This window comes from Oryza sativa, chromosome 2, assembly GCF_034140825.1.
Source record: "Oryza sativa Japonica Group chromosome 2, ASM3414082v1".
In the NCBI taxonomy this organism is placed as follows: domain Eukaryota; kingdom Viridiplantae; phylum Streptophyta; class Magnoliopsida; order Poales; family Poaceae; genus Oryza; species Oryza sativa.
The window spans coordinates 35,202,350-35,220,916 of NC_089036.1; the positions used below are offsets into that span (position 1 = coordinate 35,202,350).

At 45.5% G+C, this 18,567-nt stretch overlaps 1 protein-coding gene and 1 pseudogene across 1 annotated transcript; one reads left to right on the plus strand and one right to left on the minus strand.

The window, feature by feature from the left end:
* Positions 1–715: 715 nt before the first annotated feature.
* On the minus strand, positions 716–3,616 carry LOC9266779 (SAP-like protein BP-73; annotated as a pseudogene).
* An 11,503-nt stretch (positions 3,617–15,119) lies between these two features.
* Positions 15,120–17,613, plus strand: LOC4331100 (wall-associated receptor kinase 2). Its single transcript, XM_015769330.3, has 3 exons — positions 15,120–16,065; positions 16,162–16,329; positions 16,433–17,613. The coding sequence occupies exons 1-3, from the start codon at positions 15,120–15,122 to the stop codon at positions 17,611–17,613; spliced, it is 2,295 nt and encodes a 764-aa protein (XP_015624816.1).
* Positions 17,614–18,567: the final 954 nt, after the last annotated feature.

Consider the following 18,567-nt stretch of genomic DNA (forward strand, 5'->3'; position numbering starts at 1 on the left):
ATTACCTTTATTTTTTCTTTTTACTTCTCTCTAGTGATTGATGACTGAATCCTTTTTCTTTTTCTGAAAGAGTCGCGACTGGAAATTTGTTGCTAGTACTGATCTGCAATCGTATCAAAACGAACGAGGGGATGCAGCTTTAATCAGGGTTCCAACAGACAATATACAGGCAGGCAAAGAGGGCCAGGGGAGGAGGACAGCAGGGGCAGAGGCACGTGAGACGGGGGAACTAACCGTCCAATCGCTCAGATCTGACGGCTCCCAGAAATCAAGAGGGGAGGGCCCCGGCCACGGCCAAGAGACGCCGCGTGCGTGGATCACGAGAGATTGATTAGCAGCAGGATGCAACACACAAGCAAAGCTCTTGGACTGGACGAGAAGACAGAGGCCGAACAATAATGCAGCCAGGAATTCTGCCGTCTGCAATCCACTGGGCCGCTTTCATTCTTCGCTTCACGAGCAAAGCTGCAGCCGCAGTCAATAACAGAACTGTATAGATACACCTTTATTTGCCTGCATTATAGAAAAAGAATATTAGGCGATACCATTCATATATCTTTTTGTATTGGTAAAGAAAATGGCGCAAACCTGACAGATAGAGCACCAACAGATCAGAACAATGTAAGCAGGACCTCCCAGGTTAATAGAGCTAGCTTTACAAGTTCGCCAAGTAAAACAATGCAATCAAGGGTCAACAGCACTACAGTAGAGGGAAGACAAGAAATGCAGCTGTTTCATTAAGAAGCTTAAATTGGTAGAAAAAAGTAGGTCTGCACATGATCAACACAGAACAGCGTAAAGTTGTTAAACTTACTAATTTACATTGTTAATCTATCTAAATGGATTGGTATTGACAAAACAAACGTGGCACACATGTCCAGGACATAGTTGAGCAGAATGGCTCAAATACAAGGTCAGACTCTGTCGTTAATGGATCAGAAGCAGACCATGTTGCTCAACAGTTCAACCAATTTATTTTTACTCGTTTTTTAATAGCCCTTGATTCCTCAAGATTTCGCAAGTTCTCTTAGCTCCAGAACCTTGAAAGAGCTTATTTATATCAGAGCTTCTGCACAAGAAAATTCCATGATCTTATCATGAGATACATTGCTACCAGTAACATCAGAAAGTTCCATCGTAAGGTTTAGTATCCGAAGAATCAGATTAATCATCATCTGGAATAATGCCAAAGTCATCCAAAGACATGTTTTCTGGTCATATTTCGTATGGAAAAACATGCCTGGTGATATCTTACCTTTTAGATCAGCATCAACCATGCTATCTGTGATTTTCAATCATTGCCATTGTCAATCAACCATTGCAATAATCAATCATGCTATCTGCGACAGACTTGTCATTATCAACCATGCTATCTGTGATAGACTTGGCATCTGCAACTGCATATCGCCATTGGTAACAACAGGCTGGAACCTCACTCCACGAACAAGAGACCTTCGCCTGCAATTTGGAGTTGGCCTTGTATGCAGTAGGACGTTCGCTCTTCCTAAATGTCATTTTTCACACCAAAGATCCTTGAGTTCTGTTAATTCCCAGAATCATTGCCTCTCCACGTTTCATCAGAACTCAGTTCTTTCCCATCGTTGATCTTCCTTTTGAGTTCCATGAGTGTTTCCTTAGCAAATTAAGGATTGGATCAACACTGCCCCTCTCCCACTGATCTTCTGTAGGTTCAGGCCTTTTGTGCTCCGGATGTTGACCTCGCTCACAGTTGTGCCTGGATCATTTCAAATAGCTCTACAATCTTCTACCTTATCCCTGGAGTTGATGTTGCCAGCGGGCGTGAATTGCTTGCCCCAGAGGACAGAGATGGCTGGACCACCTTTGGAGAACACTATATAACAATCAAAATCATAAATGTTCTCACAGTCATATATATTTCTTGGTAAAGCTTTTTTTTTCCCAAAAAGCAGGCCATCTTTTTGTTGCCTCGATATATCTGAATTCCTTGGCCTATTATTGCTTGGGTTGGCACAACATACCAAAGATGCATTCATTGAACCCAGCATTGGTGATTTACTCAGGAAACAAGCTTCTGGAGGGAACCTGCAATATCTATGATGTTGGTGTGTATTGCTCAGCCAGAAACACCTGGACAGAAAAATCACTGTACATTAGTTATTACTTTCTATGAAGCTTGTTGGGTAATGGAAAATACACATAATACTGGTAAATTGAACAGAAAATTGCATGCTTACAAAGAAAACTTTGGATCAAACTGGTCAAAAGTTCAGGTCAAGGTTTGCATGCAAAAAAAGACCAAATTGATGCACGCACAAAAGCAACTTGTGATAATTCAATGTAATAACTGGGCCATTTGATAGTAGAAGGAAAAAGAAAGTCTAGTATAGAGTTATCTCGTACAAGTCAAATTACCACACATGCCCTCAATTACCTTCAATTCAGACAAGTCGCAAGTGAGAAAGAAACATACTACGAAATGAACTCCACCCGACAAGGTAGTGGTGGATCCTGAATAGACGCATGTGATGGGCTTAAAGATTACAAGACAATCAATGTTGCCCATCTGTTCATCTGCAATATATGTACAGTATAACGTATATAGTTCTGCATGTATTCATGATTCAGCGAGTAAATGATCCCAATTCAAGACAACACATTTACTGACAAGAAGAAGAAATGGGTGAACAACAATTAAATTTCACATGAGAAAATCAGGACTGAAAATGGCTGACAGTTCCACTATGCAAAGCCAGCTTTGGTATCACATAAATTGCAAAACATAAAGCTGGCAGGGTTCTAACAGATCCAAAAAATGTGGATTGAGGGAAATTAAACAGTACATGGCATCAAAAGGATAAGAGAAATGGACTAGCTCACCAAAAACAGAGGCAGTAAAATGGTATGGCAGATGAGATTAGCGTGCCATGAATTGCATACATACTCGGATGTGATAGTTTGCGAAACTGATCCATTTAACAAATTTGCTGTTGAATACAAACCACGATGTTAAACGCATGGGGATACAATTCTCTGTTGTTAAGGACTACAATGCAACATTGTCATTAAACTGCTCAGTTGAAAGGCACAAGCTGGAATAGTGGCAGATCCAATAGTTTTGTGAGGTAGACCAAGCTTAACTACAGTGATTTTTTCGGCGAAATCTCTGTCATCAACCACCTATGGCCCTATGGTAGCACAAAAGAAGAGACCAAGCTGCTGCAACACAGTTCTTCCTCTACGAAAGCCCAATTATAGCCCTTACTAAGTAAGGAACACAGGGTCCCTTCAAAATTTCACAATCTACAGAACTATTGACTAGTGCTACTAAACAGGCGCCTACCAGGGATTGAAATTTCGAAAACCTAACTAAAATTGGACACCGCCGCGGCCCCTCCGCATTTGTATGTTCCTAACCGCAAACAGCAGCGAAGGAGAGGGGGGAGAAGGTGGAGCTGGCGACGCCGTACCATGGCAATGGACGAGGATGTGGAGGTCGTCGCGCCGGCGGCCGAGGCGGTGACCCCCCCGCACTTCCGCAGCTGCGTCCCCGCCGCCGCGCGAATAGGCGGAGGCGGCGATTTTGGCGAGGGTTTTGGGATTCCGGCATGGGAGGGGAGCAATTTCGCCGTGCGCCGCGGGGACGTGGGCTGGCAGCCGAGCAGTTCTCGAGTTGGGCCGGGACGGGATTGCGTGCGCGTCTAGTTGGGCCGTATACGTATGTACGTACGCGAGTAGTTGGGCCGAGCTCCCGCATTTGCGGGCCGGCCGGTATAGCGCGAGTTCGTGCGGTCGTCATCGTCAACGCAGCTTTGTGTTTGGTCTTCTCTAACCTAATCTAGCGGATCCTTTGCTCTACATTTTGTCTTCGTCCGATAGTCCTCAATACACAACACAACTTGCCATGTCAATTTACGCAAGGTAGGTTTTCGGTAGGACAATAAAAAAATTTCATTTTTGGGGTGAACACGAATTTTCATCGCTGCTGAAACATTGGAACGAAACAATAGCTTACAAGGACACAAGCATTACTGCACTAACCGAAGACCGCGCTTGTATAATCTTCTGGCTTTCATCTTTCAACCACGAAACCGTCAATCCATCCAGAGAGCAACGTTGCTTTACATGGTACTCCCTCTCCCCTAAATATTTTGACAACATTATTTTTTAAGCATATGTTTGACCATAAATCTTATTCAAAAATTTTATGAAATATGTAAAACTATATGTATACATAAAAGTATATTTATCAATGAATCAAATGATAGGAAAAGAATTAATGATTACTTAATTTTTTAAAATAAAATAAACGGTAAAACATGTTTAAAAAAGTCAACGGTGTCAAATATTTAGAGACGGAGGGAGTACATATGTTGTTGGATGAAGCTTAATTCAACTCGAGGAGCGAGGAAAAGTGAAAGCCTGTTGCAAAGACTTCTTTGGTTTGTAGGATTTTCAAAACGTAGAAATAGGGAAAATGGAGGAATAGTATGGGAATACATGTGTAACCTAAGGATTGAAAACATAGGAAACTTCCCTATGGTTGTGTAGCAAACAATCCAAAGGATTGAAAACATTGAATTGGAGTGGATTATTCTTTCCTTTGTTTTCCCTCTAAAAGTGGAGGGATAAAAATTTTTTTCTTAGGAACATATCCTATGCATACAAGCTTTATATGCACACTCCGTGCACATCAACTAGCAAATATCATAAAAAAAATTCTAGAAAAAATTAGAGATGTACTCCTAATAGTATTACACTATCTACAAAGTCTCATATTCAAATTCATTATATTTTAGCCGTAACAAATAAGTGAAAATCTGACAGTTTTAAGGCCCTCTTAGTTTAGGCTTATAAGCCAAAAAATCTAAGCCTAAACAAACAAGCAGCTTTTTCGTTTGGCTTTTTGAAGCCATAAACCACTCTAACACTATTAAGCCAAAAGCTATATTGGAGAAGCTTTAATTTTTGACTTATATGAGATAGATGTATGACTCCACCACTAAATTTAGGACATTAAATCCACCGGCTTATAAATTATATAAGCCAATAAGTTGACTTAAAAGTCTAAGCCAATAAAACTTAAACCTAAATAAAGAAGGCCTAAGAGATAAAATTTGTCAGAATTTTGTCTTTTTTGTCACGGCTAAAATATAATAAATTTAAATATGAGAGTTTGTAGATATGTGTAATACTATTAAGAGTACATCTTTAGTTTTTTTTTCTAGAATTTTTTGTGACATTTGCTAGTTGGTGTGCACGAAAATTTTTTTATGTGCTTAGGATATGTTCCCTTTTTTCTTTGGTGCATTTCTTTGAAACAAATGTCAATACAGTGTTCATTTCAAAGGATTGCATAGTCCTGCACTTTTCCTTTACAATTCGTTTGAAACGAATAAGCCTTTTGAAAGGAACCGAGGCCCTGATGACCTTCCACCAGAGAAACTAGTACGAAGCGTGTACGATTTTGTACAGTACTAGTTTGGGTTTTTTTGTTTACGTAAAAAAAAATTTGACGCAATTTTTTTGGAATAATCACAGGAGGGAGAGGTTCCCACCTGAATTTCCATTACCATTTGAAGAGGTTTACAAGTATAGAGTTCAGACGTAACCAGCGGCACGCATTACATGTGTAGAGAATTAATTGCGATGTTGAAAATACATTTCCAGGTTATAGCAACTAGGCGATCGTCGCGCAGAAGAAGTCGTTCTGTCCACAGAGTAGTCTCATCCTTACAGCGGAGAAGAAGCCGATGTAAGGATGATTGCTGGTCAGAGAAGACAACTTCTTGTCGGTGATTCCAAATACTCCCTCCGTCTCAAAAAAAAAAGACAAACCATGGGTTTCCGTATCCAACTTTGACTGTCCGTCTTATATGAAATTTTTTATAATTCGTATTTTTATTGTTGTTAGATGATAAAACATGATTAATATTTTATGCGTGACTTGTCTTTTTAATTTTTTTCATATTTTTTTCAAATAAGACGGACAGTCAAACGTTGGGCACGGAAACCAGGGTTTGTCTTTTTTTTTTTTAAGGACGGAGAGAGTACTCCATAGGCAAAGCAGATAGAAGGTTTTGAAATGTGCCTGCGGCAGATTGTTTGGTAGAGCAATCAAGTGCAGGTCATGAGTGTGCACGCCTCCAGGATATCTGTGGATTGAATTCCAGAAGCTGACCACAAACGGGCATAGGAAGCAAAGGTGGCTTGAAGTTTCATCAGCAGACTGACAAATAGCGCACAACGGCAATTGGATGATTGTTTTCTTGTGAAGGTTCTTGCATGTGGGTAGCCTATCCTTTGTCAGTAGCCAAGCAAAAAATTGGACCTTGGGGAGTGCCGAGTTTTTCCATATAAATTGTTCGTTGATGTCCATCTGTAGAGGCTGATGTAGAGCAGACTAGTTTGGTTTTGAAAGGCTCAAAGGTTGATTTCTTCCGTTGACTGTGGACACCGGGTTGTGAAGTACGTATGCTTTATAGGAAGTCTTGTATGTGTGCTTGTTTTGTTATTCTGATGTTCGTGTTGCTGTATGCTGTGTGCTATAAGATTGTTTTGTGCTATAAGATCGATCTGTTGATGACTGATACAAACAGTGCCCAGCACGCAACTTTTATTGGAAAACTAAGCATCAGGGTTCACAATTCCAACGAAAACCGGTCGAATTCTACGAAATTTCGACGTTTTGACATGGCTCGGAATTAATTTTCGATTGGAATTTCGAAGGGTAAACAGTAAATTTGGTCGAAATTCAGTCAAAATTTATCAAAAACCGGTCGAAATTTGTCGAAAACTGTGTTATCAATGGAACTCAAAATTTAGTAGTCAACCAATAGTATACACCCTGCTAAGCATCTTATTTGTCGACGAAGCGCGTGCGTCAAAACTCAAACAAACAACCTCTTCAACGAAAGCACCTAGCATGCAATTTTTAACCCCCCTCCCCCCTCCCAAAGAAAAATCTCCAATCAATTAATTAATTATGAGCGTGTACAAATCTAGATACGTCATTTTCATTTTGAGAAAAAAAATCCTAGATATTTCACCTGCCAGCTATAGTCTATTTATAAAATGAGTAAATTACACTAGCGGTACTTAAACTTGTAACGAAGTTTCACTTAGGTCCACGAACTTGCAAAACGTGCATCGAGATCTCTAAACTTGGTTTAATATGTGTCACGCCCAGAAATTTAGCCCAAATTTCCAGACTATTTTGTGTATTAAATCCCTGTCCAGGACCAGCCAGGGTACACAAAACGACAAGTAATATACAGTTCCAAACGTAAATAAAGCGTAAAATACTTACAGAAGAGGCGCTTAGTCCTCACACCGAAACAAAAGCAGCAGCAGCGGGGCTTCAGCTCCACTCCACAGGCAAAACTCAACTGGGGTCTGAGCCTTGGTCCTCTAACTTCGTCTTCAGCCCAGAAGCACTACGCTTCTGAAAAAGGGGGAATAATAGCAAGATTGAGTACAACCACCGTACTCAGCAAGCCACACCAACGATGCAGACGTGCAAGGGGATCCAAGGATGGTTTGTGGCTATTTGCATAAAGGCGGTTGTAAAACATTTTATTGAGCAAAACAGTAAAACTGTTGAGTAATTAAAGTAACATTAAATCTCCACTGATCAACGCTACACCACGTTGAACAGGCCCAACCAACCCACCTGAACTACAGTGCATTGGGTCGATTTATTAGGGGTGAGACTAATCACGGTGAATCTGGTCGATCGCCCATAACCGCGGGCACGGCTATTCGAATAGTTTTACTCTGGCCAGAGGTGCACAACTGTACCCACAAGACACAACCCACCGACATGTCACCGCGTCATCATGTGCCCATGATGCACACGTCACCATGTCGAGTGATTGTGACGAGACCCTTCGCATAACCCTCCCCTAACCATCCACACCACGCTAAGGTTTCACCCCCACCCCTCAAAAGGCAGTGGGCGGTCCCCTCTTGCGCCGCGGTGAATCCGGCAGCTGGACAACCGGACACCCCGGCCGACCCAACTCCATCACGCCCACCCTCGCCACCGGTGCCTAGGAAAGGGTCGAGCTATACTTCAGATCAAGCAGTTACCCATTCCCGCTTGTGGTAAGCACTGTAAGTCTTCCAGGGTTTCCCGTGAACCGGTCCTTAATTGCCATGGGTGCGACTCACAAAACCATGCACCCACAGCCCACCATTCAGTCGCATTTTAGTTGGATAATTACGACCATAAAACATGGCCAGATGTCTCGAGCACGCGGCTCAACAAGATACTAGAATGTCTAATACTGCAATTATCCCATCGACTGAGCTAGTGGTAATTAAGCATGGCTAAGCATATAGTTCTAGCTAGGTCACATAAGTAACACAAGCTAGTCAATTTATTACCCAAGGTTGACAAAGGATAGATATCAAGTAAACATGGCACAAGCGAGCAGATAGGTAATACCCGGATCCCATGTAATTAGCAAAACATGCATATTTATTTGTAAACGGTAAAACATTTATAAATTGGGATCAACATGCTCAAGGGGAATGTGTGACTTGCCTTGCTTCTTCACTTTGATCTTCCGAACTCTTTTCCTCGCGACCGCGGACTTCCGAAACGACGGAAACTACACGCTGGCACGCAAAACGAGGAAAAACTCTAATAAAAACCAAGGAAACAGTACATAAAAAGTAAACAAACATGTAGAGCTCAATTTTAGATGAATTTTGCAAGTTGAATGGCTCAATTCGGAGTTCGAATGAATTAGATATGAATTTTAGAAGTTTTGAGCCATTTAAATGAATTTCTAGAATTAAACTCGATTTATTGCGCAATTATTAATTATTTTTACAAAGGAAAAAGGACCTCGCTGACGTCAGCAAGGGGCAGCCGGCGCCGACACGCGGGCCCCACACGTCAGCGGGTCAAGGAGCTCGGTGCACCGTGGACCGGGACCACAAGGACGGTCCACCGCCGGTCCACGGGATGGACGGCCCAGATCGGGCCAAGCCGATCGGGCAGCTGAGGGGAGTGGTGGCAGGGCACGGGCACAGCCAGGGCTGGCCCGACCGACCACAGAGGGCGGCGGCTAGAGGCGACCGGAGCTCGCCGGAGAGCGGCGGCGCGCGGGAGCGGCGTGGGGAGAGCGGGAGAAGGCGAGGGAAGCGCCGGCGAGGAGGGGAAACGAGAGAAGGGAGCCCGGGGATGGATTTTATAAGCTCGGGGAGGGAAAACCGTTGCCGGGCGTGGCGGATTTGGGGCGGCAATGACCCGCGACGTGGGTGACATCGTGGGCGAAGTGGAGCTCGATCCCGGCACAATTTTTGGGGGAAACATGGGGAGAGTGTAGAGGAGGTGGATGGGAACCGATTTCATGCGGTTTGGGCGCGAGGGCGCGAGCGGAAGAGGCCGGAATCGTGGGCGACGTGGGCGGCAATGGCGGCACAGCGGTTTGGATGAGGGAGGCTGGAGGTAGAGGAAGGGTCTGACAAGCGGGTCCCACGGCCCCACTTGTCGGCCTGAGGGGAGGGAGGAGGCGCGCAGGGACGCAAAGCAGACTTGGGGAGGGGAGGCGCGCTGGGCCGGCGGCCCGAGGAGAGAAGGAAGGAGGGGGAGGAATTTGGGCCGAGCCCGAAAGGGAGGAAGGGGAAGAAAGGAGAATTAAATTTGTTTTCTTTTTATTTAATTGGTTAAATGATCTTTGTGACTTTAAAACTATTTCTCGAGCTCCGAAAATTCACGGAAAATTCCGGAGAGTATTTTAGGGCACAAAGAATATTGCAAAATATTCCCGGCCAATGATTTTTAAGGGAAAATTTTAATTCTCCCATTATTTCACTTGGATAAATTGATTTAACTTTTATTTAATTTCTAGAAAATGCATTATTTAATGATTTTTAATCCCGAACGAAAATCGGGGCGTTACAAATCTACCCCCCTTACAGGAATCTCGTCCCGAGATTCTGGGATGGCTAGAAAGAAAGCTGGTGCTGGTCGGCGGTCTGACTGATCTGCACATTGAACTGCCACATCCTGCTTCGAACTGATTGATTGACTGGTTGATCAAACCTGCACGATTGAACTGGCTGGATTCGACCTTTCTGTTCCTTTGCTTTGCCAAAACTGGACCGACTGGTTCTGCTTGAACTGACCCAGACTAGGACTGCGGATGCTCCTGAAACTTACTTATCTTGGACTGAACTGTTGAGGTTGGCAATTTTGGTAGAATTCACCACGCTGGCTATAAGAGGATGAAAATTGAATCTGGCATTTGTAAATCATTTACCCTATGTCCGCTTCGACTGGTCCCAATTCAAATGACAAGTAATTCCAGGAAAACCTGCTTGACCTGCCTTTCGTCTGTACTACAACTGTCCTCGCTGTTGCTTTTCTAAGCTAAACTGTTGACATGCTTCACAGGTGTACCTTAGAATCGAACCTGTCGACCTGAGATTGGGGTGACTCTGCTGACACCTTGCAACTGGCTTCTTCAAGTACTACCCGGATTGTTGCACTGGGTTGAACCTTCAACTAAAACAGCGACGAAGTGAGCCAAAACTCATCTCCGAGACCTACCCCCTTACAGGGAGTAGTCTTACTTTCTCCTGACTAGGAACAATTGGACTATTGTCCTTGAAAAATAACCAACACTTCTCTTGCTTACAAAGGCCCTCACTTTGAAAACTGAAACTTCACCGATTCATCAAAATAGAGTAATGACGGCGCACTTTCATCCCAGCAAGATTTGGAACTTAATCCTCAGTTGCTGATGGGAGATTCCACATAAAAGTGACTCTCATTTAGCTCAGGGACACATTGACTCTTGACTAACTTTCCCATAAGTTCTAACTACTGGCATGACTGTCCTGCTTCTAGCTTGACTTCGGTGTCGAGTTGCATAGTTGATTCCTCAAAACTGAACTGATCGACTCTGCATTGGAACTGACACAACTTGAGGAGTTAGGGATGTGATGACGCTGACGTCTTACCGGGGAACAACCCTCTAAGATGTGCCCTGTCATACATCTTCCATGGACACTTTGCAAAAACTGCGCTTGAAAACCATAACCACAATAGGTAGCATATATTACTCCTGGGATTGGTGGTGGCTTAGCTGTGCTGATTTGCTGAGGACTTGGTGGCGTACTATCTGAGGTTGCGGGTGCTTCCTCTTTGAAAACAAACTGACTATCGCTCTGATCCTGATTCCGGCTTGCATCTGAGCTTGTACTTGTTGTTGGAGACACTGTTGTTGCATCTGTTGCATCGGACTTTGCATCTCCCGCATCAATACATCCATCATCTAATCTTGGACACCAAATGTTGATCACGAGCAGGGTTCTTCTGGCACTGGGATACCTTGTAGCTTTCAACTGAACCATTGATTGGTGACTTTAATACACCGTCGTTGCTCTTCTCTCTAACACTGACTATCTTCTGCCAGGGCGGAAGAGAGGAGGAAGAGAGGGGTTGCTAAAGATAAGGTACTAAACCACTTGCCTACTGATCTGTCGTGAGTAGACTTTTATTCTTCAAGTTGCTTAAGCAAACAACCTAGTATGGTCGCATCCCCACCAATGATGCAAACCATACCCCTACACACAAGCAAACAACACACGATCTAGAAAGCTAACGGAACTACTCTTCTGGGAAAGATTGGGTTTAGGTCATCTCCGAGAAAACATCACTTGATCTTCGCAGAACGACGACTCTGAACTGATCTTCTCGCTCCTTGCACGAAGCTTGAGGCTCGAATTGACTTGACTTCCGAACAGACATGAAGCTGACAGCTGGTCCTCTAGGTTTGACAACTAAAAGAATTGGAGAGACTGGGAGGAGAATTTTGAAAAACTGTTTGACAAAGAATTGCCGAAGGGCGAGAGGAGACAATTTGCAAATAGGGTTTTCAGAAAACTTGTCCTTAGGGTTTGACCATTTGGCTCAACCTACAGTCGAGTTGGCTCTGATACCACTTTGTCACGCCCAGAAATTTAGCCCAAATTTCCAGACTATTTTGTGTATTAAATCCCTGTCCAGGACCAGCCAGGGTACACAAAACAACAAGTATCTCGCCGCGCCGCCGTCCGCCGTCCATCTCGGCCTCCCCTTCTTCCTCCTCCCGCCGGCCCGCGTGGCTGCCACGAAGGCGCCACGTCGGCGCCAGCTCGGCCGGACCGGGTCAAGCTGACCCCGGTAAGCCGCTCCCTCCGTCTCCCGCTCGCGCGCGCGGTCCACCGCGAGCCGTGAGGCTGCGCGTGGGCCCGACGCGTCTCGGTCCATCCGGCGCACCGCCCGTGCGCCATCCCCACCGAACCCTAGCGCCGCCCTCACGTGCGCCCATCCCACCGTGGGCCGTGTCACCGACAAGCGGGCCCCACCTGGGACCCGCGAGGTGCACTCGGTCCACCGGACCGCTCCCTCTCTCTTCCGCGCGCCCTAATGGGCCGCCTTCCCCGCGCCCACGCCGGCCCAAATGGCTCGGCCGAGCCTCCTTCAACACTCGGGCTGCGCCCTTGCCGCCCGAAAAAGTCTAATATACATCCCTCGTCCATTTCCTTTTCCATAAATCAATTCCTTATTATTCCGAAATTCCATAAATCAATTCCTTTGGTCCCACACATCAGTGAATGTCAATAATATTCTTGAGAATATTATTTCTATAAATTCCATAAACCATTCCTTACATTCCAGAAAATTCTGATAAATCATTTCCTAGTCTGGAAAATCCCATTCGAGCTTCCAAAATTCATATCTCTCAATCCGTAGCTCCGATTGACTCCGTTCAACTTCCGGTACTGCCGTAAAATTGAGATATATTTAATGGCACTATTAATTAGTCTAAATAGGGTCTTTCTTTTGGTCTTTCGTTTAGGTTTTGATTGTTTGCGTATAGCCGCGGTTACCGGATTTTCGTCGATCAGGGATTTCTCGTAGATTCGTGAAGCTTCGTGAAGACCTTGAGCAAGGAAAGTCACCCTTTGATCAATTTCTCCTATAATTGGAAAATCATTATTATTTTGTTTGCAACTTGCATTTTTAGAGTCACACACATATAACATGCTTGGCCTCGGTTTGCGTGACAAACCGACGGACCTACCCAGTAGTCGCACTAATTCCTGTAGGTTGTACTACCCTGATTCCTTGTCGCTCCATCCTTGTGGTACTTCGGTATTCGTGCTCTCTGAGTGCGTATACCAAATATTCCACATACACCGTCGATTGTCGAAAATTTGGGAAATGGGTTTGAGAAGCCTTGAAAACCCGACATGTGGTGTCGGTGTGTTTGAAAATAAAATGAATTGTGAAAATTCGCGATGCGGGTGCCGTGCCTATGTGGCACTGTCTCGTATTTGCATATAAGGACCAATTCCTGTGGGAAACTCATCAAGCATAACAAAGTGCAACCACAAGGTGGAATGGGACACCCTGGCTAAGTAACTAGTCGGTTCAGGGAAACCTCGCATGCCAATAGTTGGGAACGCCGGGGCGGGGTCGATTGGAGCCAAACCGGGTTCCTGGTAAGCAAGAAAGAGAAGCTTGCTGAATTACCGATCGAGGTGGTTGGAGTTTGATTTGTGAAAACTAAAATGGCCTATATTTATGTGAGGATTTGATCCTTCTATGTGGCATGAGGTATCCCTGGGTCGGCTTGGGAAAGGCTTTGTTGCGAACCTCCGATACCGACGGGTGTTCGGAATAAGTTCGTATCTTGTGGGTAAAGTGTACCCCTCTGCAGAGGTTAACTAACTGTTCGAACAGCCGTGCCCACGGTCATGGGCGGATGTGAGGTGGTTCCCGTTGCGTAGATTTGTTTGCCTGTGCTTTGTGAAAAGTTGTTGTGGGATAGGAATCGTAACCAGAATCAGCCTATGTGGCAGATGGATGGCCTGAGTGGTCAGAAACGAATCTGTGTGATTCGGGATGTCTACGGGCATCATAGACTAGGCTTCCCGAGTGGAAGCGGAATGTTGTGCTGCTGGGCAGCTGGACTCTGGGAGTCCGAGAAAATGAATAAGGCTCTGGGAGCCGCTTAATCAAGTGAAATGGCTCTGGGAGCCGAGAAGTAATGATCTGACCCGGGAGGTCGGTCATTATCAATTGAGTTGTTGAAAAACATCTCTTAAAGTTGAATCGAGACGCAAGTCTCTTTTCGACCCAAACCTGAAAAGAAATAAATCACTTAGTGGTTTCAAAATGGATTTCAAATAAAAGATTTGCAAAACAACCTTGCCTCTCTTCCAAGCTTGCATTAAACACCTAAATTCCCGTGGCTTGTTGAGTACGAAAGTACTCACCCTTGCTCTATATATGTATATATAGTTCCTCCGTCGTGAAGTGAAGATGAAGTGAAGTGAAGATTAGGGTTTCGTCCTGGTTCCCAGCCGTCGCCTGTGGCGTTGGGTGTTAGTCCGTTGGTTCCACTGCTGCTGCTGTTGGTGTTTCCTCATCCGTGACGTCGGTTGCATTCTCGGGCTGCTCTTGGTTCCGCTGCTGCTGCTGTTGTTGGTGTTTCCTCGTCCGTGACGTCGGTTGCATTCTCGGGCTGTTCTAAGCTGCAACCTAAGTTAAGGTAAATAAGTCCTCTATTTATTTTAAGGATTTGCAATGATTCATATTTGTCACCGTGGGTACCAGCACTATGTCCTGGGACTGGTAACGAGATCGCGGTTTCGTAGGAAGCGGTTCGCGCCGTTATTCCTACGACACGCTCCTATCAGGTGCCGTTGTACGGCGGTGCCGGATTGGGGTGTGACACATGCTGCGTGAACGATGACATGAATTTTTTTTATTTTTTCTTCCTTCTTCCCTCTTTTTTCCCCCTTCTTATCTTTTTTTTCTCCACTTTGCCTCCTTCCTCTCCCTTCCGCAGTATTTTTCTCCACACGAGGTGAGGAAGGAGAAAAAAGATGGGAAGAAAAAAAAGGGAAAAAATTTAGCTATGTCATCGTCCACGTGGCATGTCACATAGAGAAGACCACGGTTAAACTAGGCTTTGGACCGGGATGATACATTAAACCAAGTTTAAGAATCTCGATACGTGTTTTGCAAGTTCGTGGATCTAAGTGAAACTTCGTTGCAAGTTTAATGACCGCTAATGTAATTAACTCTTATAAAATTGTAGCATCCGGACATTAAGCAAGCCATTTCAGAAATGGCTACCAATACCCTGCACCTGCAGGCGATTGCATTAGCAGCAGTCTTGCTCATCTGTCGCCTTTCGCCGGTGACACCAGCAGCGTCGGCTCAGCAGCTGACAGGCTGCCGCGACAAGTGCGGAAACATCAACGTTCCCTACCCCTTCGGCATCGGCGCCCGCTGCGCCCGCGATGAAGGCTTCCAGCTCAACTGCGACGACAGCGCGTCGCCACCGCGCCTACTCACGCTTCAGTTCGAGCAACACCCGCAGCTCGTCAGCCTGTCCCTGGCCGATGGCGAGGCCCGGGTCCTCCTCAAACCGGAAAGCAAGTGCTACCCTCCTCCAGAAGAGAGGTCCTCCGACGTCCCCACCTCCTCGTACACGTCCATCAACGGCAGCACCACCTACCGCTACTCGCCGGAGAAGAACCGCCTCGTCGCGCTCGGCTGCCCCAACCTCGGCTACATCGTCGACGGCTCCGGCAACTACGTCAGCGGCTGCATGTCCGCGTGCCGCCGCCCGTCGCTGGGCAATGATACAGTGCCGCGGTTGCCGGGGCGGTGCACCGGCGAGCGGTGCTGCCAGAGCATCATACCACCTACCCTCAACTTCTACGTGCCGCGGATGTTCAACTTCGAGAACGGGACGGCGGCGGTGGACAACGAGCTCCGCGGCGGCACGACGCCGTGCAGGTACGTGTTCCTGGTGGAGCACACCTGGATCAACACCGTGTACAACGACACGAAGGATTTCAACCGGAGCGACTTCGAGGCCGTGCCCGTCGTGCTCGACTGGGCAATCCGGAACGTCTACAACTGCAGCGCCGCCAAGCGCAACGCGACGGACTACGCGTGCCGGAGCACGAACAGTGAGTGCTTCGACACCATCGACGGCCAGGGCTACCGGTGCAACTGCTGCCAGGGCTACGAGGGCAACCCCTACCTCGACGGTGGATGCACAGGTAGCAGTCATCTTAATTAACTCTGTCAATTAATTTCCATAGATTAATTTGGCTGATGATCAAATATGACGAAATTAATTGCTTTGTGAATGGAAGATATCAACGAGTGCTTACGTCCGGAAAAGTACGGATGCTACGGAGACTGCACAAACATGTTAGGAAGTCACACTTGCGTGTGCCCTCCTGGGACTAGTGGAAATTGGACCGACAGGAACGGTTGCCGCCCAAAGGACAACTTCCCTTTAGCTCTTAAAGTAGTTACAGGTAAAAAAAATTATAACTGTCGTCCATCATGAAAAATTACATTCAGTCTCAAAAATGGAAATCTAACGGAGTAATATTGGGTATACAATGGCGTCGTGTTCAGGGGTTAGCGTCGGTGTCTTCTTGTCAGTGTTCATGTGCTTCTGGCTCTACTTGGGGCTCCAGAAGAGGAAGCTCATCAGAACGAAGCAGAAGTTCTTCGAGCATAACGGTGGAGTGATCCTCCGGCAGCAGATGCACTCCGGCGGAGGCACCCATGGGTTCAGGATATTCTCGACAGAAGAACTCAAGAGGGCGACCCACAACTTCGCCTCTGACCGTGTTCTGGGTCGTGGTGGTCACGGTGTTGTCTATAAGGGCGTCCTCGAAGACAAGACAGTAGTGGCCATCAAGAAGTCGAAGATGATGGAGGAGGCCGAGACCAAGGAGTTTGCGAGAGAAATGTTCATCCTCTCCCAAATCAACCATCGGAATGTCGTCAAGCTGCTTGGTTGCTGCCTCGAAGTTGAAGTGCCCATGTTGGTCTATGAATTCGTCTCAAATGGCACCCTCTACCACTACATCCATGGCAAGGAACCCAAAGCTGACATACCACTTGATACTCGTCTTCGGATAGCGGCAGAGTCAGCCGAGGCACTCTCCTACATGCACTCATCGGCTTCACCCCCAATCCTCCATGGAGATGTCAAGACGGCAAACATCTTGCTTGATGACAAGTTTAACGCCAAAGTTTCTGATTTTGGGGCATCAAAGCTAGCACCAACTGATGAGGCCGAGATTGCAACGTTGGTGCAGGGAACTTGCGGGTACTTGGACCCCGAATACCTTATGACATGCCAGTTGACTGATAAGAGCGATGTTTACAGTTTTGGTGTCGTCATGCTAGAGCTTCTGACAAGGAAGAAAGCATTGTACTTGGACGGGCCAGAGGAAAACAGGAGCCTGGTGTCATGCTTCACCACAGCAATGAAAGTTGGTCGCCATCAAGAGCTACTAGATAGCCAAGTAAGGAATGAGATGAGCGCTGAAATGCTAGAAGAGATCACATACCTCCTGATGCGATGCATAAGCATGAATGGAGAAGAACGGCCAACGATGAAAGAGGTTGCTGAGAGGCTGGAGATGTTAAGGAGATACCAGCAGCACCCATGGGCTGAAGCTGAAGACAATGCAGAGGAGATTGAGAGCTTGCTCGGCAGGGAACAACAGAATGCAAATTACCAACTCGAGCAACAAAATGTCTTGTATTTGGAAGAAGGCCGTAACTATACATTTAGCATGTAGATCACGCTGTTTTGAATTATGTTTTATAAATCAATCAACACAGATATGACTTCTTTTTCTATGAACATGAAAAAGCAAATTTATGGCCATTGCAGAAAGGACAAAGAGTTTGCAAATGAAATCTTAACATGTAAATCTTTCTTGGACAATTAATATAGCTCCCATGCATAATAAATTGCAATGAAAGAACCATGTAGAAATTCATGTGGGATGTAATAAGATTGCAGGAAATCACAAAATGATATAGACCAACGATGTTAGGAAATAAACCTGACCTTGTGTGTCAGGTCAGTCCGCGCGTGCGTCGTGTGTGTGTGTTTGTTGTTAACGCGTTCGTCGCATGGAGCCGGGTCGTGCGGGTAGTGCGAGCAAAGGTCGGGGATGGAGTTCGTGCTCCGTTGTGCGTCGCGCTGGGCCTATAAAAGCACATGTTCATCGTATTGTTGGCCACCGAGTTAAATACAAAAAAGGCGGCATTTGTTGCCATTGTCAAGCATTTCAAGCTCTGCCACTTGCTCTCGCGTTCGTGTGTGTTCCAACGATCCTTGTGTGATTCCAACAAACGATATGTAACTGTGTAACGTTAAATGGCACATGTACATTCTTTCTTGAAGAAAAAAGGTGAAAGAGACATGGTATAAAGACAAATCCTGACCATTTGTAGAAGGCTAGAATAGATACATTTAAATAAGAACATAAGGGATTTGAAAACCATCTCTATGTATTTCAGATTTATCAGCCACTAGAATAAACATATTTAATGAGATAGTCAAGTTAAATATGACTAAATAAGAAGGTAAGTTGTGCATTCATGGCGCATTAAACATAAAACACACACGTATATTCCACAAATATTTCTTTACGTACCTTTAAATTGGAGAGGTGTGCAATGAACTTCCTTGACAGATGCCTAATTCAAGCCTCCCATCATGGGCCTGTTGACGAAAAAATCGA

What these genes read in the sequence shown, in the direction of transcription:
- LOC4331100 (XM_015769330.3), top strand. Translation starts at nt 15,120, where the DNA reads ATGGCTACCAATACCCTGCACCTGCAGGCGATTGCATTAGCAGCAGTC. An exon ending in CCTCGACGGTGGATGCACAG is followed by an intron (nt 16,066 to 16,161) that starts GTAGCAGTCATC and finishes TGTGAATGGAAG; the next exon opens with ATATCAACGAGTGCTTACGT. An exon ending in AGCTCTTAAAGTAGTTACAG is followed by an intron (nt 16,330 to 16,432) that starts GTAAAAAAAATT and finishes CGTCGTGTTCAG; the next exon opens with GGGTTAGCGTCGGTGTCTTC.